This window comes from Myodes glareolus, chromosome 2 (assembly GCF_982192425.1).
Source record: "Myodes glareolus chromosome 2, mMyoGla1.1, whole genome shotgun sequence".
Classification (NCBI taxonomy): domain Eukaryota; kingdom Metazoa; phylum Chordata; class Mammalia; order Rodentia; family Cricetidae; genus Myodes; species Myodes glareolus.
The window spans coordinates 76026956-76052861 of NC_142027.1; the positions used below are offsets into that span (position 1 = coordinate 76026956).

The 25906-nt window shown below is 41.7% G+C and overlaps 1 protein-coding gene across 11 annotated transcripts in view; it reads right to left on the bottom strand.

Moving 5' to 3' along the window:
* Lpp (LIM domain containing preferred translocation partner in lipoma) overlaps positions 1–25906 on the bottom strand; it is a 597751-nt gene that overhangs the window by 98813 nt on the left and 473032 nt on the right. For all 11 annotated transcript variants that reach the window (XM_087901861.1, XM_087901836.1, XM_087901839.1 and 8 more), the window contains one exon: positions 9864–10033. In XM_087901861.1, the coding sequence (XP_087757987.1) occupies positions 9864–10033 (170 nt within the window). The remainder of the gene's footprint in view (positions 1–9863; positions 10034–25906) is intronic.

Genomic DNA, 25906 nt, shown 5'->3' on the forward strand with positions numbered 1-25906 from the left:
CAGTGAAAGTATACCATCCATGAAAAGTGTAATTTCTGGAGGGGCTGGGTGTTCTGCATCCAAGGCTGACCTTGAACTCCCAATCTCCCTGTCTTCACCACCCCCACCAGCTGGGATGACAGGTGTGTACTGGCACATCTGGTTTATATGGTGCTGGTATTGAACGATGTTAGACCAGGACTCTACCAACAGATAAAGACCTTCAGCCAATTTCTATAATTAAAAAAGTTGACTAGGGTTAAGAATTTTGCTGAAACAGTCCTGGGTTCAGTGGCGAGGGAGGAAGGTAAAAGGTGATTTCTTTTTTTTTTTTTTCTTTTTTTGGTTTTTTTGAGACAGGGTTTCTCTGTGGCTTTGGAGGCTGTCCTGGAACTAGCTCTTGTAGACCAGGCTGGCCTCGAACTCACAGAGATCTACCTGCCTCTGCCTCTTGAGTGCTGGGATTAAAGGCATGTGCCACTACCGCCCGGCAAGAAAATAATCCATTGCAAATTCTAAAAATGCTAGCATTGCTTTTTTCAATTGCCAAAACCTTTTTGCGAACGCGCTCTTTCTTTAGGTAGCTTCTCCTATTGGTATTAGTTATTTTTTTGTAGTCTCTCCTTACAGCTGGAAATGTTGTGACTTAGACTCCAATCCATGTCCCTCAGCTCCTGACATGCCTTATTACCTTCCTCCCATCTTTGAAGGAGTCAGCCCCACAGGGATGCCCATTTGTTTATCTTCTCATTCCTTGTTTACTGTTATTCCTTGTTATCTTTGCTGGTCAGTTACTAGATTTATCAATAATTTCCTTTTAGATTTTTCTGATAGCTTTTCTCCTTTGGATAGGGCCTCCCTCTATAATCAAGACTGACGATGAACTTGCAATATGCCTGCTACACCTCCCAAAATATAGAACTAAATTGTGTAGCTTGTGGCTTTCTTTCAGATTTTGATATAGTAAATATTTTTCTAAATAATTCTCTGGATATCTAGGAAGATTAATTTCATTATTATATAGATTTCATCAGTCTTATTAATGATATTATCCAACTCATGTAATTGATTGGCCCAACACCGAAAGACAGGTGTTTTCCAAAACCATGTGTCGGCATTTCATCTCGCCTTTCACCAACATTGTGTGTTCTACATTTCAGCGTAGTGATGGGGTATGAGATGCTTACCAACATCATCATGTCCTTTGGTTAATCTGATAGTTTTGTCCTGAATTGTACTTTGCTATATGTACTATGGGATACCTGATATTTGACTTGAGATAGAAGTCAGGGCCTTGCACATGGCAATGCTAAGCAAGTGGATGACCACCGAGCACACTCTCAAACCCCCTACCCCTCTCCTCCTTTCTTTTTCTGAGACTGGGTTTCTCTGTGTAGCACTGGCTCTCCTGGAATTATTCCTGCAGGTCAGGCTGGCCTCGACCTTAACAACCAGCAAGTAGGTTTCCTGGCTCAGTCCTTACCACACTTCCATTTGATCTTGACCTCCCTCATTCTGTTTTCATTCATGTGTTGATCTAATGGACCATTTCTCTGAGTCACTGTCAGAAAGGGAATAGATTCTTCTAGAATGCCCATGGAATTTAAGAGATTATTTCTGTAAAAAGCAAAGCATGATACACTGCTATACAAGGCGAGCAGCTGATCAGATGTAAGAGTGGAGCATTTGGCACGGGCGTGGCCACATCCATAGTTATATCCACGCATGCAGGCATTGAGGCAGAAGATGGACAGACATTCAGCAGAGTGCAGACATTTTTACATAGAAGGATTTGATATTTTTCTTTTGCTAATTTTCTCTAATGAGCATACTAAAAGGGTGTTCTTAAAAAAGAATTGCTACCATTCAAAAAGATAATTCTGGCCTCCACATTTCTCTACAATGCATAAAAAATAAGATGAAGTCTATATCTCTAAAATCCAGCTTGAATTAAATCTTAAAAAACAAACAGACAAAAAAAATCCAACTGAAACAACACCTGGAAAGGTGAATGGAGCAAAAGCAGCCAGGAAGAAGGGATCTCAGCAACAACAACTGAGATTTCCAGTGATATATGTCAGATAGAAAGATTGGGACATAAGATCAAATGTCAAGTTCTACCTCCGACCCTTGTGAGTTCTGGAAATGAGAGAGAGCAGGGTTTTTCTGATCCTCAGTTTATTTTCTTTTTCTTTCTCTTTCTTTTCCTATTTCTCCCCCACCCCCTTTTTTTGAGAAAAAAAAAAACAACTCGCCTTTCCCCTTTCTAAATACATTTTTAGTTATTTAAAACAATTTTTTAATTTAAATATATTTTGACCATATTCTTCCCCTCCCCCAAGTCCTTCTTCTAATCCTCTCCCCCTTCGTGCCCGATCAGTTCTTTGTTTTTTGTTGTTGTTGTTGTTTTGCTTTGTTTTTTTTGAGACAAGGTTTTTTTGTGTAGCTTTGAAGCTTGTCTTGGAACTTGTTCTGTAGACCAGGCTGGCCTTGAACTCACAGAGATCTGCCTACCTCTGCCTCCAGAGTGCTGGGATTAAAGGTGTGCACCACCACCGCCCGGGTTTGCCCTACCAATTTTAAGTCCTTCCTCAAAAGAAACAAACAAAACAAATAAAAACCCAATACAATAACAATCCCACCCAAAAGAGGGACATAAAAAAATACCTCCCAAAAAAGAAAAGAAAAGAACAACAAACTATGAGCGAATAAAAGCACACACATACAAAATTGGAGTTTGTTACATGTTGGTCAACTGCTCCCAAACATGAGACCTGCCCTGGAGTGGTCAATATATCCCCAAGTATATTGAACTCTATTGAAGAAAACTGATTTTTCCCTGTTTCATAAATGACAGTTCAGTTGATAACCTTTACCCTAGTGGCTAGGTTTTCATTCATTCATTCATTCATTTTTTTTAAAAAAAAATAACAAAATAAAATATAAGACAAAATCAAAACTCTTACATCGAAGTTATACAAGACATTCCAACAGAAGGAGAAGAGCCCAAAACAAAATATAAAAACCAGAGACCCACTTGTTCGCACTCTCAGGAACATCACACAAACATTAAACATGAAGTTAGTGCAGAGGACTGGGTACAGACCCACGCAGGCCCTGTGTAAACTGCTTCAGTCTCTGTTAGGCGTTCTGAGCCTCAGTTTCTCACTACTGGAAATGACAGTGAAACGAACTAGAGCTATTTGCAAGGCTCCATTGAGGATAATGGAAAAAAAAATATTAAAAAGCAAAACTATACTGTCGGGCAGATGCTATTTGTCACTCTGACTACACTTAACTCTAAACATAAAGTCATTTTTTTAATATATTGAGATTCCAGGCATCATGAGCACAGAGATTTGTGAACATTCAAGGAAAGACCAGGGACGGCGGCTTTTCACCTGTGACCTGAATGACACAACTCAGGCCAGGGGTCATCAATTAAAATCTTGAGAACAGAAAGCCTCATGACTTTAAAGTAGGTAACCAGGGGCTGGCAGCATTCCTTTTCAGGAAGGGGAATGCTACTTATCAGGGTGGTAGCATGGACCTTGTGAATAAAGACCAGCTCAGAAGAAGACTTTCTGGTCTTTACTTTGTCTTTTCCTTTTGGTCACATCAAAGCCTCCTTTGTAGCAGGGCCTAATAATCTTCTTTTGCCTATGGTAATTCCAACAGGCACACCATGTCATAACAGATGCTCAAGAATGGGGGATATAATACCTGGGGTGCCTATGGTCAAACCTCCTATGAGAGTGTTTTAAAGATGTTTCTCGTTCTTGAACCACTTTTCTTATTATCGGGAGAGTGCTGGCGGGGTGACAGTAAGACACCAGGAACGAATGTGTCTAAGTGTGTGGGTGGCATGTGCAGGTAGAGATGAAGGGAGGCAGAAGGAGACGACGCATCACGGTGAGGAGAGCAGAGGTGGGCGGTCAGGGAAGAGGGATGTTCGTGTGGATTTTTCAGATTTTGTCCCAACTCTTTGGTTCCTTTTCCAACGCCCACACAAGGCCCTGGTTCTAACTGCTTTTAAAACATTCCATTAGGAGGAACTTGAGTACATAAAAGGACAGCTTTCCTGCAGAGGCACAAAAACTACCTCTTAATGGAGTTGAAAATTTACACTGCTTTAACTTGGCCATTTAATGACATAAGAGAGAAAAAGGCTTCTAATGTGTAGGTCATTAACGTTTCAGGTCTGGTACCTTCAAGTTTGTCTCCAAGGAGACTGGCTTGGCACTTCCAGAGGTCTTGCTAGCCACTAGGATTTCAATTCTAATAAAAATGCCTGTCCTACCTTTCCAGCCATTTTGTTCCAAACTCCTGAATCACTGTTTCATAAATGGACTTTGGCTGAGGATTTCTGATCGCTGCGCCCAGACTGAGTGCTAAGAAGAAAGCAAGTGTCCCTTTGTTAGGCTCAGGAGTACGCTCGTCTCAGAGCAGAAGGTCAAACAAATAGGAGGCCTTGTTGATGCCCTTCATACCTGAAGACACAAATGGCTGTAAGCAAAGCACTGGTTTCCTCATGTGCCCTTGTGTTCCTTCTATGAGGCCAATTGCTTCCAGCATTTCTATAAAGCAGCTAAGACACGCCCCATTGTGTGCTACAGCTTCTCTACGGTATCACAATGACACGGTCACTTATCAGACCCATCCATTATGCAGCCAATAGTTTCATGACTCAAAAAAAGTAACCCACTTGCTCATTCCTTATCGATGATATTAAGGAATTAATATGTAACTTTATTTTTTAAAAAAAGAGCACTCTGGTAGTAGGAAGGTATATGATGTACCCATTGCTTTAATCAGAGAGTTAGGGCCAAGATAGAAAGATTCTATTTAAATCATTTTACTTCCTAATAAAGTTTAGTGCTCTTCGTTTTAATCTGTTTATTATTCAAAACTATACGACTAATCAAAAACTGATCATTTACAAGATGTATTGACTTTACTACCAACAATACAAGCAGCAGTTAAAATAATTAGGATGTGGTGTACTTATCACAGTGACTCCAGTGAATAAATCTATCTAACAGGAGAGAGCATATAGTTTAATAAATGAACTCGTTGTTTGTAATGGTCTTATCAACCAGAAACAGCTTTCTAAAGAAATACGTGCTAGGCATGGTGGCATGTCCCAGAACCTACACAGCTGAGGCAGAACAGCTCTAGGATCTATGCCTTAAGTTTTAGGTCAAAACCGAGAACTGTAGGAAGGTAAAGCCAATGCACACAGTATTACATCATATTATTACCTGAGCTGGAAATCTAAATTTAAAAATATGCTAAGACATTTGAATGACATAAATATTTCACTCAATGTTCTTTACGCATATTTCAATGACAAAAGACTGGGAAATACATCTGGCTTTAGAATGTAGTCCATAAACACGGGGTAAACCTAAGCAGGTTAGAGGCTAACAGTGAAGACCGGTGCCGAGGCACACTGCACACATATTCATACTGGGTTAGTAAACAGAAAACAAGGGAAGCACACGTGAAGAGAGCTACAATACCCCAGCGAAGCAAATCCAACCGGCCAGGGATGCTGGTGCACAACAAACAAGAATTCAGAGACCTGAGGGATATTCTAATGTGCTAAAACAAATCTGAAGATATAACCGGGAATTTAATGTCAGCGTATACAAATATTAAATATAAATGTGATCATAGGCTTATCAATAACTGATTATGAAGAAATTGAAGGTTTGTTTTACAGGCTTCACTCCTGGATCAAGAGTCAGACAAGAGTGATTGGTCCTTACACAGAAATAATTAACTAAGCCACAGACTTTGATGTTTCTATTCCTTCAGTTAAGTAAAAACAACAACAAAGAGAAAAGAAACTCCCGTCTAAATGATGCCCAGGGACTTAATTTTCTTGGCAATCTTGACAACTTTTTTGGGACACTCATGTCCAGCAGTGAGACAAGAGGCTCCCTGGATGAATCACATAGACAGTATCCCTTATTGTAGAACTTTAGCTCCTGGAAAGAGACAAGGAACCCTAGTGATGTCCATTTGACCAAGCCTACCTTCAAAACAAGCTTGTCCTAATTAACACTGACTTCCTTTTTCTCTGTTCTCTCTGTAGGTTCAGCATGCAGCTTATTAGAACCGTGAAAGTTTCGCAGAAGTTGAACTGCTAATACTTTTGAGGGCACAAGGCCTGTGTTGAACTCTGGAATCAATTTTGGACAGGAGGTCTTTGAGTAGAGTGGAACTGAATTCTGATAAGACTTAAATTATCTTTCCAAGTAGCTATGGAAAGATGTCATTAAAGAAGGGCCCTGACTACAGGTTCTCATGATGGGACGAAATCACGGAGGAGATAGTAAGGTTCATTATTTGAATTCACACAGCTCTTCCAAGTGTATGATTGAATATCTCCCAGATAGTCTTCCTGGCTGTAAGTGCTGTGCATGATACGCGACCGGAGCAGAGAGTTCCAGCATCCTAAATAATCTCAGATAGCTTATCCTTGCAACAGTCTGCATTCTGAGCCGATGCACTACAGAAAATGATTAAAAATACAAAATTGAAGCCTTGTTACTCACCCAGGAAAGCAAACATTAAGGAACAGAAAAAAGGAAGATAGGTGGATCTCAGAAGCAAAAACAGCTTCCTAGAGCAGAGGGAGTCTGAGTTTCATTGCACATGTCAGGGATGGTAAATAGGTCACCAAATCTAATTATAATTAAGCTCAAATGTAATGTTTGTTCAATAGCTTTTCCTGAGTAGACCAAGGCTGCTTACAAAGATGACCTCATTCCATCTTCAGGAGTCTTATGGGAAACCAGTGCCACCAATTCCATTATATGGAGAAGAAAACCAAGGCTTAGAAAGATCAAGTAACTTGTCCAAGACGGAAAGCTTTGACGGAATCCAGTCCAAATGCATGTTCTCTGCATACCCTTACATGGTTTCTTAGTACTGTGTGTGAGACTCTTGCTCACAAAGCATAAAAATGAGCAGCTGAAGAAGTCTTCCACAAAAGCATTGCTACAATAGCAACAGTCAGAGACACAGTCAAAAAAAAGTACCAAACAGGAACTATAAAAAAGTAACTGCCATTAGATCAGTCCCTGGACTGAACGAGCATGTGATCAAACCGGATTCTATGAATGTGGCTGACATGGGGGCTGACTGAGAAGCCATTTGACAATGGCACTGGGACTTGTTTCATCTGCATGGGCTGGCTTTTTGAGCATCTGTTTGGATGCTCACCTTCCTAGACCTGGAGGGAGGGGGGAGGAACTTGAACTTCCCACAGGGCAGGAAACCCTGACTGCTCTTAGGACTGGAGAGGGAGGAGGAGAGAGAGTGGGGGGAGTGGGAGGGTATTGGGAAGAGGGGAGGAAGTGGAAAGTTTTATAAATAAATAAACAAAAAACCAAACTAAAACCAAACCAAACCAAACCAAAACAAAAACCATAAAAAGCCAGAGAAACTCTGTCTCGAAAAACCAAAAAAAAAAAAAAACAAAAAAACAAACAAACAAACAAAAAAAACCAAAGTAACTGCTCCATGTCAGAAGCATGCTAGGGCTTGCTGCTGCCAAATTTGCAGCAATGACAAGGGTTTCACAATGGCGTTCTGAATCATTAGAAAGCACAGACCACTTAAAAGAGGTCAGACTTACAAGAGGCCTTCCTCTTTTCAACAAAGATTTCAAAGGGTGGTGCTTGAGAGGAATGACCGAAGAGATGAGATCTTGCAGATTAGGCTTATTTTATAGAGACGATGCTGCTTCCAGAACAACATGGCATTTATGGTCTGAATAACTAAATACAACCAGTACTGCCCAAATCATAGGACCAGAAAGACATGTGGCTAACACAGCCCTGGCTGTGCCCAGGGGTAGGCAGAAGGCACCTCTCTCCGGTGTCTCTATTCTCCATTCTAAAGAAGCTAGGCAAATGAACTTAAATTGGTTTATTTTCTCTTTTTCTCCCACATCTTTAGCTGATGACATTTATAATGATGCTACATGTGTTTACGTTGCTCCCGGAAGGAAAACAAAATAAAATCGAACCTACGAGTTGCAATGTAATATTATATGTATGTACATATATATATATATATATATATATATATATATATATATATATATATATATATATATATATATATATATATATAAAATCTCAGTCATGGAAAACTGAGCTCTGTGCTGCACATCCCTGCGTTTCGATAAGCTCAATGGTCCAGAATACTGTTAGCAACTGGGCTGGTTAGTTTTGTGTCAACTTGACACAGGCTAAGGTCACTGAAAAGGAGGCAATCTCAATTAAGAAAATACCTCATAAGACTGGGCTGTAGGTAAACCTGTAGGGCATTGTCTTATATTTAGTGATTGGTGGGGAGGGCCCAGCCTGTTGTAGGTGGGGCCATCCTGAGCTGGTGGTCCTGGGTTCTATAAGAAAGCAGGCTGAGTGAGCCATGGGAGCAAGGCAGTAAGCAGCGTGGCCTCTGCATTAGTTCCTGCTTCCATGTTCCTGCTCTGACTTTAGTGAGGTATTGTAACCTGAGAATATAAGCTGAAATAAACCCTTTCCTCCCCAAGTTGCTAAAAGTCATGGCGTTTTGTCACAGCAATAATCACTCTCATTAAGATATCAACTGAGGCAGAAATGCCAATTAACTCTGAACTCTGGAGATGTGCAAATTTCTGAGTCCAGTACCTTGTTCTCAAGTTTTCTTTTCTTTTTCTTATTTATTTATTTATTTATTTATTTATTTATTTATTTATTTATTTATTATGCATATATAATTCTGTCTGTGTGTATGCCTGAAAGCCAGAAGAGGGCACCAGACCTCATTACAGATGGTTGTGAGCCACCATGTGGTTGCTGGGAATTGAACTCAGGACCGTTGGAAGAGCAGGCAATGCTCTTAACCACTGAGCCATCTCTCCAGCCCCTCTTTTCATTTTTTGGCTTTTCGAGACAAGGTTTCTCTGTGTAACAGCTCTGGCTGTCCTGGAACTAGCTCTTGTTGACCAGGCTGGCCTTGAACCGACAAAGATCTACCTGTCTCTACCTTCTGAGTGCTGGGATTAGAGGTGTGTGCCACCACCGCCCAGCTTCTCAAGGTTTCTTTAATGTTGGAAGGGCTTGGCAGTGGGGACAACCAAGGCTGTTTCGTAGGTTTGCAAAAGGTACTGCTTTTCCCACAAATATGTTCCACAGATAAATCACAGCCAGAAAGACAGCAAAGGAATTTACTTTGGACAGGAAATCATTTTGTTATTCACCAAACCACGAAATCAGAAGGCAGCTTAGTAGATTAAATAGCCATGGAAAATGTTGAGAAAATGTGACGTATGTTCAATCACTAAGCATAGGTTTATTCTTTTAAAGCAGAGCAGCCTTACTACCTTAAGGTACTCCATGACAAAGAGGTTCTCTACATCTCAGACAACCTGGGGGATTGGGGAACTAAAAATAATTCTGCAGAGATCATTAGTCCAGAAGTTTGGAAGACCACTGATAAATTCAGCCATCTGCAAAGTCTTTTCAAAAGTACTGGGACTTCAAATGCAGAATGAGACTGAGTAGCAGGACCTAGGACTCTGCCAACGAGGAACCTTTCGTATACATCACAGAGAACATGCTGTTTCTACATAGAGGCCAGGAAACCTTTCTGGTAAACTACTAATTGAAAGGTAACGGTCCCCCAACACATTTTTCTGACCTCCTATGATGATAACTACACACACACACACACACACACACACACATTTATAAACATAGTATGACAATTTATGCATGTACACATCTTTTGAAGTTCAAAGCATTGACAGTGACATTTATATAGAGTAACTGGTGTTTTGTCAAAGAAGGCAGAGCAGATGAAGACCCAGTGTGGGGACTTACAATGTAGCAGGGCTCACAATAGGCCTTCTTCTCCACGGCATAGAAAGGCTGTCCTCGGAGCTTGTTGTTACAGACGATGCAGGTGAAGCAATCCACGTGGAAGACTTGATCCATGGCGGTGCATCCTGTCCCTTCTCCAACCACATTCTCCCCACAGCGAGCACAGCGGCCTGCAAGATAAAGGGTTGCTTGTTACAGAGGAAGTCCTGGATCATCCCAAAGAAGCCAAGGTGACGGAGGCAGCAGGTTCATCCTATAGCAGCTTGAGACACAGCACTAATGGTATTACTACACTCAACAGTGACCCCACCACAGTCTCCACTGCCATCGCTACATTAACTGGCTTTATGGATGGCTAACATTTCCTGAAGCTCTTGGATCAACTCATTTCCTATTCATGGCACTCTATGTGGATTTACTATTATTCTTCTTACTCTAAAGACAAGGAAAGTTAAGACACAGAAGATATTTAACTAATTTCATGCCCAAGCAGCCTTGCCTGAGTAGTGTCTACTCCAACCCCATGGCTGCATTGCCTGTTCTGAGCTCTGTATGAACATCACTGCGGATCTGGCATTATGGAACATTATGAAGTGACTTCACACTGAAGAAGGCTTTCAGCACCCCGTCACATTGGACTGACAGCCACTTCACACTTGAAACTGGGAGGGGTAAATGTTTCAATAAGAAGAGGTAAATATATTTCTCTCTGGTTGTATTTGGTCCTGGAAATATTCCTTTGGATTCTGTTGCAGGACTGGAACAATCTTTAAAAAAATTAAACATACAAACTTGAAGCATCATCAGTCAAACACTGGGAATCAAGTCTTTAAAAATGACTGCTTGTGTTCTGGTGGTGTTGCTGTGAAATTTCAGCATTGTGTTTTTGATTTTAACACAATTATGATATTGGTAATATGGTTTGTAGTTGTTTTTCAATAAACTTCTATCCAAGAGTTCCCTTACAAATATTTTTAGCATTAAACACAGAATTAGAAATCCTCCTTCCAAGTCATGTACCTTTTCTGCTCATGGTAAGAAAGCAAATTTCTTTTATTGGGCACAATTTTTGTGATTATTCTGAAAACAACAAAAACCATTCTCCAAACATTATTGGTTTACTAAAAAACAGAGTATGCTTTGAAAATTGATGATATACCTCTGAGGATTTCATGCCAACAAATGACATTTTATTGTAGAAAACAGACTGAGAGGTGGGACAAATAGACCAAGCCATATGAACATTATTAAGAACTTGCTGATTTCCCTTTGAGAAGTATAATTTTATAATATAAATAACGTATAAGTCAACACACTTATTTTTCTATATTAACTTTTCTCTTTCAATAAGTCAAAAGATCACTTAATAGGATGCTGAGAAGCACAAAGGATCTACGAAACATACTTTACCAAAATAAGGATGGGATCGTGTGATGGCCATGGTGGCTGAGTCGGCAGCAGAAGTAGCTGCTTGGGTCTTGACCATGAATGTTCTAAGTGCAGTACAAGGAATAAGGAGCCCAAATCCACAAGGTATCTGCAGAGCTGGGCAGCTACCTTGGGCCTGGAACAACTTTAATCACTAGCTTACAAGAAAAGCCCACTCTAGACAGGAATGTTTTGGTTTTCAATCTATTTAGCAGACTCCAAGGGTCTGCTCTTTGTCCAGTACAACAGTCTGCTTTTGTGTGACAGCAAGAAGTGGACCAGTCACCATCCGTGCTTCTCACAGTGATTGTGGCAGCTCCCTATGTCCAACAATCCATGACAACATGTGTGGCATGCTGCGGAAGAACGTGCTATAGAAATATGCAGGGGAAGTCACATCCAAGCAAGCTTTCTGAAAGTTTCCTGAGGAAACAGGCAATTGAATTTGACCTTAAAGGAGGGAATGTTGACAGGTAGAGGAGGAAGGGAGAAAAACACTGCAGTTTTCCCCCAAAGAAAGGATGGATGTCTGTGGCTTAGTGGATGCAAAACACTGTAGTGCTTGGTGATGGCAAAAGGTTTTGTCTGCTCGCCACCAGAGCAGATGGCCTGCATTCCCAGAAACAATCCCCTCTTTATGTCTGGGCAATATTCTCCCAGAGTAGGTCAGGCTAATGTGCTGGACCCAGACATGACCAGTTCCCTCACCCTCTGTATTGTTCCCGTTCTTGGGATAAATTAGGGACACCAGCCTCAAGGGCAGCCAGTCTGGCACCTTACGATTCACAGGCACAGAAAAAAACCAGCAAAGAACAAAAGTTAAAAATAGCTCCACAAACCAGCAGCAGAGAAAAGGTACCCACATGTTCCCCCTTTACATTAACAAAATTGTACAAACCGTTCCTTGAAGAGGGCATTCAGAATGCAAGGCGAGCGACAAGCAGAGGGTATCCTTTAAGCTACCACGACCTTAATGCCCATCTTTTAGATAAAATTATCAGTGCTTTAAATAGGCACGGTCAGAGGAATGGTTGACAGGCTTCAAGCCATCAGGGATGAAGGAAGCACAGTTGACTAGGCAACAGGGAGCAGGAGCTCTGAAACAGGACCAGCACCCAGAACTTCTGAGCAATTCTTAGCAAAGCAAATGAACCAAGGGCAGAGGATCAGGGAGCCTGCACACACAAGAGATTTCATTTATTATTACTGTCTGTGCAGGCTTTGGAGCCTGTGCCCTTCTCTCCGGTTTCCCATGAGGGGCAACTTCCTTAAGGTTGATGAAATCAACTATGTAAACCAGGTTTCCTTAGCTTGGGAGACTACAAGGGCTTCCTTATTGCTCTGAACCTGTGATTGTCTTACTGCTACAAATGGAAAGGCCTTATGGGAGTTTTAATAATTGAGCTAAACCCAAACAACCAGACTATTTCAAATAAATAATAGACAATATGTCAGTAGAGAAGTGCAGTCTAGGAAAACCAACAGGCTAAGCAAGTGCAGGTATCAGCAAATAGAATTATTTTCATGCTTGGAGGTTGCGCTCACTTTATAACTTGCGAATAGAATATTTTATTTTAAAATACTTTCCTAATACTAATAACCACTGCAAGGAAAGGGCATTTTCAAGAAAGTGTATAAGAACTTTGGTCAGTACCTCACACTCTGCTGCGTCTGCCCCCTCTTTCTAGCCCTTTCTGCCTCTTATTAATTCCTTTGCTATCAGGCTGGCTAGTTTTATGTCAACTTGACACAAGTCATAGTCTGAGAGGAAGGAACCTTGTGAAAATTCCTTCATACTATCATGCTATAGTGGAACATTTTCTTAATGAGTGATTGATGGGGGAAGGTGGGTGATGCTACCCCTAGGCTGGTGGTCCTGGATTTTATAAGAAAGCAGGCTGAGCAAGCTGTGGGGAAGAAGTCAGGAAGCAGCACCCCTCCATAGCTCCTGCCTCCAGGCTCCTGCCCTGCTGGAGTTTCTGCCCTGACTTCCTTCAATGACAAACTGTGATGTGGAAGTGTAAGAAAAACAAACCTTTCCTCCCCAAGCTGTATTTGGTCATGATGTTTTATCAAAGCAACAGTAACCCAAAGACAGCTAGCCTAGACAGTTTCACTTCTATTTTGCCTGTGTATGTGTGTGTGCAAACACACACACACACACACACACACACACACACACACACACACACAAAATCAAGGACCCACGAGTGAGAAAAAACATGAAATATCTGTCTTTCTGAGACTTAATTAGCTTGATAAAATTATCTCCAGTTGTATCGATTTTCCTACAAATGACATTACTTTGTTGTTGTTCTTTTTTTAAGTGAAACATAGGCCATGCAGGGAATACTGCTTCCTGGGTTGGTCCCCATTGCCTGATTTCCTTTTTCTTTTTAAAAATATTAATTAATTTCTACATTTTAATTAAAATATAATTATCCTACTTTCTTTATCCTTTTCCTGCCTCCAGTCCCTCCCCAGTCCAGCCCACTCTCATAATGATAGCCTCTTTTTCTCTATTACTGTTTCACACACTGCACACACACTACACACACACACACACACATGTGCGCGCGCACGTGCGAGCGCGCCATCTTGTGTCCATTTTTGTTTGTGTTTTGTGTGTGTGTGTGTGTGTGTGTGTGTGTATGTGTGTATGTGTATGTGAGTAATTTCAGAGCTGACCACTTTGTATTGGATAATCAATCAGAGGCCAAGCTTGGGAGACGCTGGTGGTTCCGCAGCTCTCAGTATTCATTAGAGGCCTAGAGTTCTTTGTATTGTAAGGCCCTCTGAAAGTGACATTCTTTACTCTTCTGCATTAGCAATTCTACTTATAGTCATTGTTCAAGTCTTATTTGTTTCTCGTACATAGGTGTTTAGTTTGCATGAATGTCTGTGCACCAGACGGTGTGCCTGGTGTCTGAGGAGACCAGAAGAGGGTGGATCCCCTGGAACTGTAGTTACAGGTAGTTGGGAGTCACATGGGGTTGCTGGGAATCCAACCTGCGTCCTTTGGATTAGCAGTCATGGCTCTTAATCCTGGAACCATCTTTCTAGCCCCAACTTCACTCCTTCTCTGTTCAGACACCTAGGCTCATTGCATCAATTCAGTGTTGCTAACAGTGCTACCATAACCCCCGATACGCACGTGACATGCTGCCTTACAGTCCTTGAGATAAAGTGTGGACAGCAATGCAATAACCATGGATATGCAAGTATCTCTGTGATCTGCAGTCTTTGAGGTAAGTACCGACAAGTGGGCAAGTTGTGTCATTTGGTACACATGTTGCCGTCTGAGAAACCGTGGTACTCATTTTCAGAACGGGTGAACTACATTGTATTCTCATGAACGCTGCATGACATCTCCTTCCTGCTCACATCTCTTGCAGCACTCACTGTTATTTGTCTTTGCAATGACTGCATTGGGACAGAGGTAGAGTGGAATCTCAGTGGAGTTTTCATTTGGGTTTCCAGGATGACTGGTGAGGTCGAACATTGCCCACATTTATTGTGCATTTGCGCTTAAGTTTTGAGAACCGTATGCTCGCTGCCTTAGCTTATTTATTGTTAGTATGTCATTTGATTTCTTATTATTTAGATTTTTGCGTTGGCTCTAAAGTCTAGATACGAATCTTCTGTCAGATGTATAGCTCTATCATATCGAAGAAAAAAGTGGCATGGCCAGATTCTGTAGTCTCAACCTGAGAGACCAGCATTCAAAGTTCCATCCGAGCAGTCTAGCGAGTCTACCCACCTAGCTTGGGAAATATAAATTCCTAAACACACGTGGCCTGAAAGAATGTTCATGAAACATAGAACACACTTCATAAAAATAAAAACACTAGCCTGTCTTTTGGCCAATGCAAGGTTCTTCTAGAGTTAATTTTTACACACAGGCACTGTATAGTCCCACTTTTCGTTCTGAAGACATCCTCTTTAGCATGAATTCATGGTTGATCTGTCGGTTAGTGAAACCGACACTAACAAGTAGAATAGCAATCGTGACTGGAGCATTTATTTTTGCGGTGTGGTTGAATTTATCCCCTGGTTTCTATCATGAGAATCTGTATGACCCTTAGCTCCTCCATTCAGAGGTTAAATGGGCCCATTTACTTTCAGATATTCTAGTTTCCTGTGGTTATTTCAGGGCAAGCCTAACACTGTGGTGACCTCTGGGCATGTTTCTTTGCAGGCAGTGTGTGTCTGCCCAGGACATCAACAAGTGTTCCTTACATTAATATAGTGCCTTGTGGCCTTCAGAAACTTTCTTTCATGTTGACGCAGCTGATCCTTCAACAATCTTTTAGGGCGAAATACCAAGAGTCACCCTTGGTTACTGAATGAGAGCTGAAATGGCAGTAAGTTTAGTGCCTAATGGAGCTAGCTAAGTGTTCAATGTGGCATATAAGACTACTGGAACTCATTTCTCCAAATCAGCTAAGGCAAAAGAATATCCTACAAATGAGGTGGGGCCTGTGTACGTGACCTATAATAAACACGCTGACATGAACAGGTGAAAGGAAGCACTCTTTACAGATGGAAAACCAGGACTCACCTTGTTAAAGGGAATTAGGTTTTCCCAACTGTCCTTCTTATACTCCATTTCACAAAAGAAAGCAAGCACTGAACACATACACACATACATACATACATACATACATACACACACACACACACAAACACACACACACACTTTGTCAATTAACTTACTGGTTGATTTTCTTCAAAACTGCTTTCTCCTTTTTATCTTAGACATATTTTATTATTATTTATTTACTATATTCTCTCCAAAACTCAGGTTTAGCCAATGTGATCATATTAAAAGGTATGGCCTTGAAGAGATGATAAGGTCACAAGGGCATCTCCCTCCAGCATTTGGGAAGGCCCTTAAGAGGAGGGTTTATGCAGCAAGCTACTGTGTAATGGTGCACTAACAAGGTACCATCCTGGAAGGACACATGGATCTTGACAAGTCCACAACCTTGCCAGTGTCTTATGTTCGGAAAGCCCAATCTCTAGATCTATAAAGACATCTCTGTGCTTTACAAATTATCTAGTCTCAGTAATGTCGTAGCAGTCAAAAACAGACTATTAACATTGTGTGGCTACTAAAAGATTTCTGCCTTACAGTCCCTGCTCCAAGGGGAGATACAAATTTAAATCACAAAAGGCAAAAATGCATGTTTTAAGTACAATCTTTTGAATTTCTGACTCATGTGGAATTGTAAATAAGACCATCTCTCCCTCCATCAAATGAGCTGGCACGGGAATAACCTCGTGAAAGAGTTGAGAAGTGGGTAGCAGAGTTGACCTTTCAGGGATCCAACAGTGATCTATGAGTCAGCTAATATGACCCTGACATACAAGGCCAGCACCAGTGGCAGGTGACAGTCTCAAATGGCACAATCTCCGTAGGAAGCCAATTAGTTTCCGTGTCTACTTGGAGACCCAATGTCCAGAATGTGCTCCTGGGAGGCTTCAGACAGGCCCCGAATGTGTAGGGTGTTGATTATCTCATTCAATCTTCTTATTAGTAACACAGAACAAATGCTAAGAGAGACACTGACTTGAGGAAGATCCCATGGCAATCAATGGCAGAACCAGGATTGAGTCCCAGGTCCTTGCGATCCTTCAGGCTGTGCACACTCACAGATATGCTACATCCTGCCGGGGTGTCTTTGACCCATCAGGTGCGATTTCCTGAACACACGCAGTTTTCACACAGTTTTTCCCTCTCTCTGATGAAAACAGTTTTTTTGAGCTACTGCCTGGGCTGCTGCTAAAGTCTACCAGAATGATTTTAGAGCTAGTGATGCTCTTGGCCCATCTGCACCACCACGATATTTTCATTTTTCTCAGAAACAGGTTGGTATGCTGCAGACTTATCTGCTGGGTTCTGAAGCCTGAAGTTATGGGAGCAGGATGGGATGGAGATCTGAGTCAAGAGCACAAGTTTCCAGGCCTGGTTCGGCCACATCTGGTGTTTGAACTGCTTTACACAATGTTGTTAAACAGTTACTTGTGTCTTCTTTTAAATGAACGTAAAGTACAAGAGTAATTGTAAATTTCAGGGTAGAAGAATTGGGTTATGTCTGGATATACCAAACATGACCTTAAACAAGCTACTTCACTTACTGGAGCCCTATATACTACAAGAATTTCAACCTTAGTCGGAGATATCTGAAGGTGGTATGGAGAAGAGGCTCTCTTCCCACCTTTTCCTTCTCTCTCCTTTTCCTCCTATATAATATACACACACTCACTTATGTGTATTCTAAAATATGAATTCCTCTAAGATATTATGTTATAAATATGAAGATAGAACACATATACAAATGAATAAAATGCACATATATATCTAGGGCTTCCATTAGGGGATCACATTGTAAGGAAAGACTGCAAAAACCATTGCGTGAAATGTTGGGATGATGAGACAGATTTTGAAACACTAGCGATGTCATTTGTATTCTCAGTGGATGGAGTGGGTCAATGAATACCATGCAGAGCTGACAGAAGATGAGAGACCTATGGGCATGGAGTCTCAGGCCCTCAGGCCCTCGCACGCAGGCATCTCTGTAAATTCCTCTTTGCTGAACTGCCATCTGTATCTGATTCCATCTCCAGCACTTGCTTAGCAACACGGAGCTCTCCAAGTGCTGAAGTGACGTCTGGGGAACAGTTATTAATATCCGTATGTATGCACACAGTATGTGAAAATATGCAGGATTCAAAGTGATTAGTGTATTACTGGGAGGTAATACTTCCCACCGGGACCAAGCTCCTGGAAAACGCCCCCCTTACGGCTCCTGCTTGCCGTCGCCCGCTATCACTCACTGGAACATTTGGGACAAAAATGGTATCAATTTTAAGGAAACACACTTCTCAATTTCTTTGTTAACATCTGAATAAAACATGAGAAGGTTTCTACTTCCCCCTTCTCTTTCATTCAGAGTCTAAGGCCCTTCACAATCTTGCTTTGGATGTGAGAGAAAATAGCTGTCCTTCTTTGCCACCTTCAGACTGGCACAATTGCTTGGTTGTAAATATAAAAGATGGAAAGTATTCTAATGAACTCTGCTGGCACTCGTATTTCCTGAGCTGCAGACATTTACTTTATAGAAGAAAACAGAAAGAAATCGCCAGAACTGACCAACCTGCAAGAACGTCAGAGACACGTGCAGGAAAAAGGCACAGATACAAATTGTCTGGGAAGGACTTGGTTGGGCCACAAGGAACGCTTTATGAACCACGGGAAAAGGAACATTTCCTAGGAATCAACTAGAACTGGCCTGATAACATCCGCTCTGTCCTGCTTTCTGTTGCTCTGGTAAACAGAGTGACCAGGAGCCATCTGGGGGAGAAAAGGGCTTACTTCATGTTGTCGTTTACAGTGTATCATCAAAGGAAGCCAAGGCAGAAACTCAAGACAGGAGCTTAAAGTGGGAAACTTCCGGGCTTCAGGCTCAGTCTCTGCCACTTTTGTGTAATAGCTTTTATCATCCTGACACAAACCTAGACAAAGCTATCTAAGGAGAGGAAGTCCCTGTTGAGGAACTACCGCCATCATATTTGCCTGTGGGTAAGTCCAGGAGGCATTCTCTGGTGTAATGAAGGATACCTGATGGCCCAGTGCACTGTGGGTGGTGCTATCCCCTCCCCCACCAGCTCAGGTGGGCCTGGGCTATATAACAAACTGAGTTTACTGAGGAAACCAATGGCAGAGCAAGCCAGTAAGTAGCACTCCTCCACGTTAGACTGTAACCTGCAAAGCAAGTAAGCACTGCCCCCTACCCGGCAAGTTGGTTTCATTTTGGTTAGCAACAGAGAAACAATCTGGAAAGTTTCCAGGTTTTCTTTCCTTTCTTTAGACAGGGTTTTACTATGGAACCCAGGCTGGACTGGAACTCATTAAGTAGACAATGCTGGCCTTGAATTCGCAGGGATCTGCTGGCTTCTACTTCCTGTGTATTGTGATCAAAGGCAGGCATGACCATACCTGGTCAGCCCAAGGCCCACTTGGCTAAATGACAGCACAATACGCAATGCCCTCTAAATCCATCCCCGTCACCGAAAATATATACAGGAATCAAGAGCTTTTGAAGGGCTGCTTCTTACTTCAGCTTTTCATTCCAAGGTACATTTTGTCAGAAAAGCACACAACCTGAATTAAATCAAGACTATCCCAAGGTACAGAGAAAATCAGTCAGTGGCAATCTCTGCACAGCCTTTTGAGACTCCACATTTTTAAAACGTTATGGAAGTTATGAAATTAAAAGCAAGCAAACAAACAAAGAAGAGAACCTGGAAACGACTATGTTCTACTGATATCAGTGAAGGACTTCTCAGCAATCCCTCCTGTGCTAATGCTGTTCCCATCCCTGGGCTATCATGTTCAGTAAACACAGCTAATTTTATGAGATGACTAACACCCATGTGCCTAATAGCTAGAGAGCCAAATCAAAGGTCCTCCCTTCCTGAGCGTAGATGAAGCTCAGAAACTAGGGAACGGGGAACACTACACAGAGAAACCGGTCACGGCTTTTTGTCTTACTATGGGCTATTATTTGAAGTTCATCTTGGGCAAGAGTTGCACACAGGGAGTACAAAGTTGAAGGTCTTTAGTGACTATTTGGACCGTCAACACAGCGTGGCACTGTCAACATTCTACCGAGTTCAAAGTGGAGACAGTTACAACAAATACAGCTTGCTTTATTTCTGAAACAAACTGCGCACATATTTGTGGCCACACTACTAATTAACCTGTGGATTGTTCCTTTCATCTTCTCGCTGTGTTATTCTCCCCTAGTTACAACATGCTGGGGTTATTCTGTTGCCATCTGGAATACATTCAAACTGCTCTCTTATAGGCGCTGGAGAGAACGGTAGGAGTGATTAAGGGACCGACGAGCTTGACTTTGTAGAAGGATTAAAGGAGCTATCTATGCAATGCGACGAGGCTGGAGGATGACTAAGGAGTACCATGATGACGGTCTATAAATATTCGAAAGGTGTAAACACCGAGGAATAATTTCGCTTGCTGCAGGTGGTACAACCAAGAGAGAGGGTGTCTCAGGAGTGAGACATGATGTTTATTACAGAAACTTCACGAGCTTCAGATGGGATGTGCGAAACTGAAACCGGATGAACAGCTAGCGTCAAGAGCAACGAGATGGGAGGCTTGGCTCTATCATCCAGAGAAAGGCGGTCATTTGAGCGCCTGGAGCCACTGTCTTGCTTTCGTAAGCTAGTAGGTGACCAAGGAAGATTCAGAGGGTTTCCAGTGTTGTTAGAATGATGGCTCCCAAGGATTGGGAGGTCCTACTATCTGATAAAGGAAAAAGGAAAGATCGTACCAAAGAGAGAGGTGAGCCTCTTCATCCATCTTGTTTACGCCATCCCTTTCTTTAGGATAGTTTTTGAGGACCTCACCAACTTCAAAAGTTTTAATAAGAGATTTACTGAGTTAAAAAGTTTGAACAATTTAATTGAAACAAGTCTTATTCGAAAGATCCTAGACTATTTAGAATGGCTACTTAAGTTATACTTGCATGAAATATTTATTGACCTATTCATGCGGCAGGCCAGCAGACAGCAGTGACCTCCTTCCACGGCTTGGAAAGGGGGTTGTAAAATGCTTCCCTCATTTTCCATGTATCCTGAATTTCCCGTCTCCCTACTAAACCCTATCTCATTAGCATCTTGGGCCCAATCCAAGTCAGCTGTTTGGGAGAATTTCGTTCTTACCTGACTCTTGTCTTTTTTATGTGATTCTTTAATAATGCCCTACATGTTCCATATTGCTACTCTCCCATAAGTGCACTCAAAATACAACTCTGAACACAGGCTTGCTAAAAAAGCACAGAAGAATAAAGGAATACTCATTCAATTTCCAGTGAGATTGAAAATATTTTAATAGAACAATTATTGGGCATGTAGCAATCAATCTTAAAGACATGTAGATGGAATAGACGACATAGAATATAAACACTCAAATTAACAAATACCAAGTGATGATGAACAGGCCAGGCACCAGAAGTCACCAGGAAGATAAAGATAAATGGAACCTGGCATCTACCTGTCCTAGAACACACGGGCACACAGATACAACCAAATATAAGGAACCAATCAGATAAGGCTTAGAAGAGAGAGAACAGACCCTGACTTTGAAAACAAAGTGGAAAATTTAGTAGAAGGGGAAAAGACGGAAGGCACAAAGCACTTTAACAAATCACACAGTGAGTGGGAGCACCTAGCAGTCTGGACCGATTGGCGTGGGAGAAGGGAGGGACTGGGCTGCAGCCATGGACCCAAGGCAGGCCAAGGAGGGTTTCCTATAGCAGACGAAGCAATACAAAATTACCATGTAGCCAAGTGGATATAAGCGGTTTTAAGTCACAATCATACATGACTATATACACGCTTTAATCACTCTAGATTTAAAGAGTAAGAGTGACTACATAGGAGTAGACGTTGAGAAATGAGTTTAAAAGCCACCGTGATATTTCTGTAGAGAGGAAATAAAAGTAGAAGAGAACTGTTTTACTGCCTTTTATCTGCCTACCTACCAGCTAAGGCTTATCTCCTTTAATCTGCAGACTAAGACAAAGGAGGCCCCAAAAAGTTAAATGTCATTTACCAACACACGGTCAACACAAGCAGAGCCAACACTTGCTCATCAGTCACTCAATGCTAAAAACCACAATGTCTATTCTGCCTAGCAATACAGGCTGGTACCGGAAGCTGGCAGCGTGGTTGAGGAAGAGGGAGTCACGTAAAAAGTATTTCAAAATATACAGGGCGAGGGGACCGACTAAATGGGCAAAGAAGGAAAAGTGAGGGACAGCTTCCACATTCCCATTGTGGACATAGCTTTGTGGGCAACCAGAGAGGTGAGGATGATTAAGGGCCCTCACCTGTGCATTTGTTGGTATGCCTTTGCTGGTGAGTATATGGGTGTAAATATAGGTAGGTACACTTCCGAATATTCACGGCTGTTGTGGTGTGTGCACGGTGGTAGATCAGTAACTGTAAGTATAATATTAAAACTCACCATGAAGAATGTTATTTCGAAGAGAAAGCAAACCCGATATCATCCAGTTCTCACTAGTATGCAAATGCCTTCGCACTACCCCAATAGTTGGCAAGTGTGGAGGACACACACACACACACACACGCGTGCGTGCACTCACCCCAAACAAAAAGACTGACCTGACCAGATTCGAATAGAAATCTGATCCTCAAAATAGCTTAGGTACCAAAATGAGGCTACATCAGGACTGGAAACTGGTCACTTAAATTCGCCTACTCACTGCATTCCCATCTGTGACTGGCTTCGCTTTTGTCCTCCATTCAGCAGGAAGGATTGCAGGCCTCTGGAGATGTTGAGCAGAGCGCTGGGGATGTTACAGGTGGGATGCTGCCTCAAGGGAAGCTATAGGGAATCCCATTTAATTAAGAGTCTCTTCAAGCTTTGGAATTTCCATGACGAACCCTTTCTCCTGTGTGTTACCGGCTGCTTCTTAGGGAGAAACAAGAGAGAGGCACTGTGCCTTCTACCTAGCCAGTTCACCCCTAACACACACACTAGGCGGTGGGCCAATAGTCTACTGTTCAGTAGACCTGCATACTTTCCCCTTCCAACAGACCCAATCAAAGCAACTTCAACACAGGAAAAAGTAAGACACGGTCTCCATTTACACTCAAAGGCCTCTTTAGCCACCTGCCTTTTACAGGGCATAACCAACCAACACCCACGGCCTCATCCCTGCTCCATGAGCTGCTGGAATCACTGCATTTGATCCCAAATCTGTTTCCCTGACAGTTTGAAGCTACTATTGCAATTCTGATGAACTCAGCGCAATAAGGGTCTCAATCCCAAGCACTGGGAGGAAAAAAGAAAAAAAGGGGAGTGAGAGTGAGTCAGGTTCTTAGAATCTAAGCTGAGCGGACTAGAATCGTTTCATTAAGATATTTCACTTAGGAAAACTGTTCAATTGGGTTTGTGCAAGCGAACTTTAAAATATTAGAGGGAAAAGCATAAACATCTCAAAGCAAGGTGCGTCACAACATCTCCATGAATGTCTTTAAGTTCTTCCTCCTTTCTAAAGATGGTCCAAGCGGTGTGAGCACATGAAGCAATGATTTAGTATGGTTGGCTCACACTGAGACGAAACCGATAACCCTCACTTAAGGTTATCAGTGCTTCTGCCTTCTGCAAGACACATCGGAAAACTATACCGCATGCTGTTTATTTAAATAAACTAAAGAATTAGAATTTATTTTATTTTTGTGCATGTGTATGTGCCTGCTTGCATGTGTGTGTTTATCATGCCCATGCAGGTGCCCCCAGAAGCCAGAAGAGGGCATCAGATACCCTGGAACTGCAATTAGGAGGCTGAGAACAACTCAGGTTGAGTTAGGAACCACATCTGGGTCCTCTGCAAAGAGCAGAAAATTTTCTGAATTTCCGAGCCCTACTGTACTTTTGAGTATACTATACATGTCATGACTGAGCCCACTTTAAGTGAGCATTCTAATTACTTTTAATAAGTACGTAGGCTATGGCTATCACCATGCCCAAGCCAGAGCACACTTCTATGAGCTTGTCATTGCTCCCAACCCTCAGCAAGCCACTGTTCTTTTGCATATTATCACCTCATTTCCCTATTAGAGACCTGTCCTGCTTTATTCTGTAAATATGCTGCAGTTCATCCTGTCACCTACAGATGGAGCTGTACTTGAAAGGCCACTGCCAGTTCTTGTCCATTACGAACAAAGCTGCTACCAACTGTTGCGTGCAAATTTATGTGAAAATAGTTTTTGGTATGCTTCAGGCCAACACTTAGGAGAAAATCTGGGTCATACTGAATGTGTGTTTAATTTTTAAAGCCACTACGGAGGTGTTTATAAAGTATCCATCGTATTGTGCTCTCCCCAGAACTGCATGGGAATCCCAGCTGTTTGGTGTCTCTGTTCACACTTGGGATTGTCAGTGTGTCAACTCTCCTCCATTTGAATCTGTTACTAATTCATGTGCGGGGACTCCATAGGAATTTGCTTCTCTAAGACCATAGATATGGAGCATATTTTCAGTTGATTATTACTTTCTCCAGAAAAGTATCTGTTTAAGCATTTTGCCCACTTTTTAGATGCACGCATGTGTGTCTAGATGCATGACTTGGGGTTTCAGTTTTCAATGCTTTCTTTTGGAAAACAGACTTGAGAACTTTCTGCTTTTCCTTTTTTGAGAACAGGGTCTTCTTACACAGTCCAGGCTGATAGGGATACAGTTTTTGGTCATCTTGTTTCAGCTTCCCATGTCCCGGGACTATAGGCTTAATGCACCATGCCTACTTTTTAGAATGTGGATGAAATAGAATTCATCCTTTTTCTTTTATGGATTTTTTAAATATATCATATATTAAATCTTTTACTGCCCTGAATTCAGAAGAACTTTCTGGGAGTTTTTATTTCATAAAAACTTTATAATTTTGACTTTTATATTTAGTTTTTGATTCAAAAAACACATAAGACTTCTGTAATTTAAAGTAAAAAATATCACCGAGCAAAATAAAAGAACACTTAGATTAAGGATTAGCTACATCATGTTCATGGTTTGGACGTCCTTTTAAGGAGTTAATTCTTCTCATTTGATTTATGTGAGTAACTCTATGGGCTTTTTTTTTAAATTTTGATATAAACTGACAAGTCACTTCTAAAATGCAAAAGGATACAAAATAGTCCAACCAAATTTGACAAGAACACAGAGCTGGAGAATGTTTTGTCCTCAGCCTCTATCTCCACTAAAAAGAAAGTCAGGCAAGGAGTTGCTGCTCAGGCTGGTATTGAACCTGTAACATTGTTACCGTAGCTTCAAAAGTAGCAGAGCCGCACCCCTACCTCCAGTTTTCTAGAGGATGTAAGCTGCAGGAAACCAAGGCACTGACAACTGAGACACAGGGTACTGACTTGCACAGACAAGGCAAAGTTTCAAACCTGGCAGGTGGCAGTGACAAAATCCCTTTAATCCCAGCACTTGGAAGGCAAAAGCAGGTGCATCTCATGAGATCAAGGCCAGCCTGACCTTCATAATGAGTTCTATACTCACAAGAGCTACACAGTGAGACCCTGTCTCAAACAGATGAAAACCAACAAAAAAGAAACACACTGTGGCTGGAGAAATGTCTCAGGGGTTAATCATGCTCGCTGCTCTTCCAAGAGGACCTGTGTTCTGTTCGCAGTACACTCATGGCAGCTGCTAACTGTCTGCAACCTTGGTTACAGGAGATCTGATATCCTCTTCTGGCCTCTGTAGGCACTAGGCATACACACGGTGCACATGGATGCATGGAAGTGTACCTGTATGCATGTAGGCACACATAAATAGTATAAAATAAAAAAATTTAAAAGTCTCACATTTGATTAGATAATACTCTCCAAATTAATTTTTTTCTCAAATCTGCTTATTTCCTAAATATAATTGTGTATGGTCATGAAAACAGACTAGTGAGAGGATCAGCAACAGATTTTATATTTTATCAGTAGGCAATAATTAATACTTCATTTTTACACTAAACAAACATAAAAACCCACACTATTTTTCTTTAATT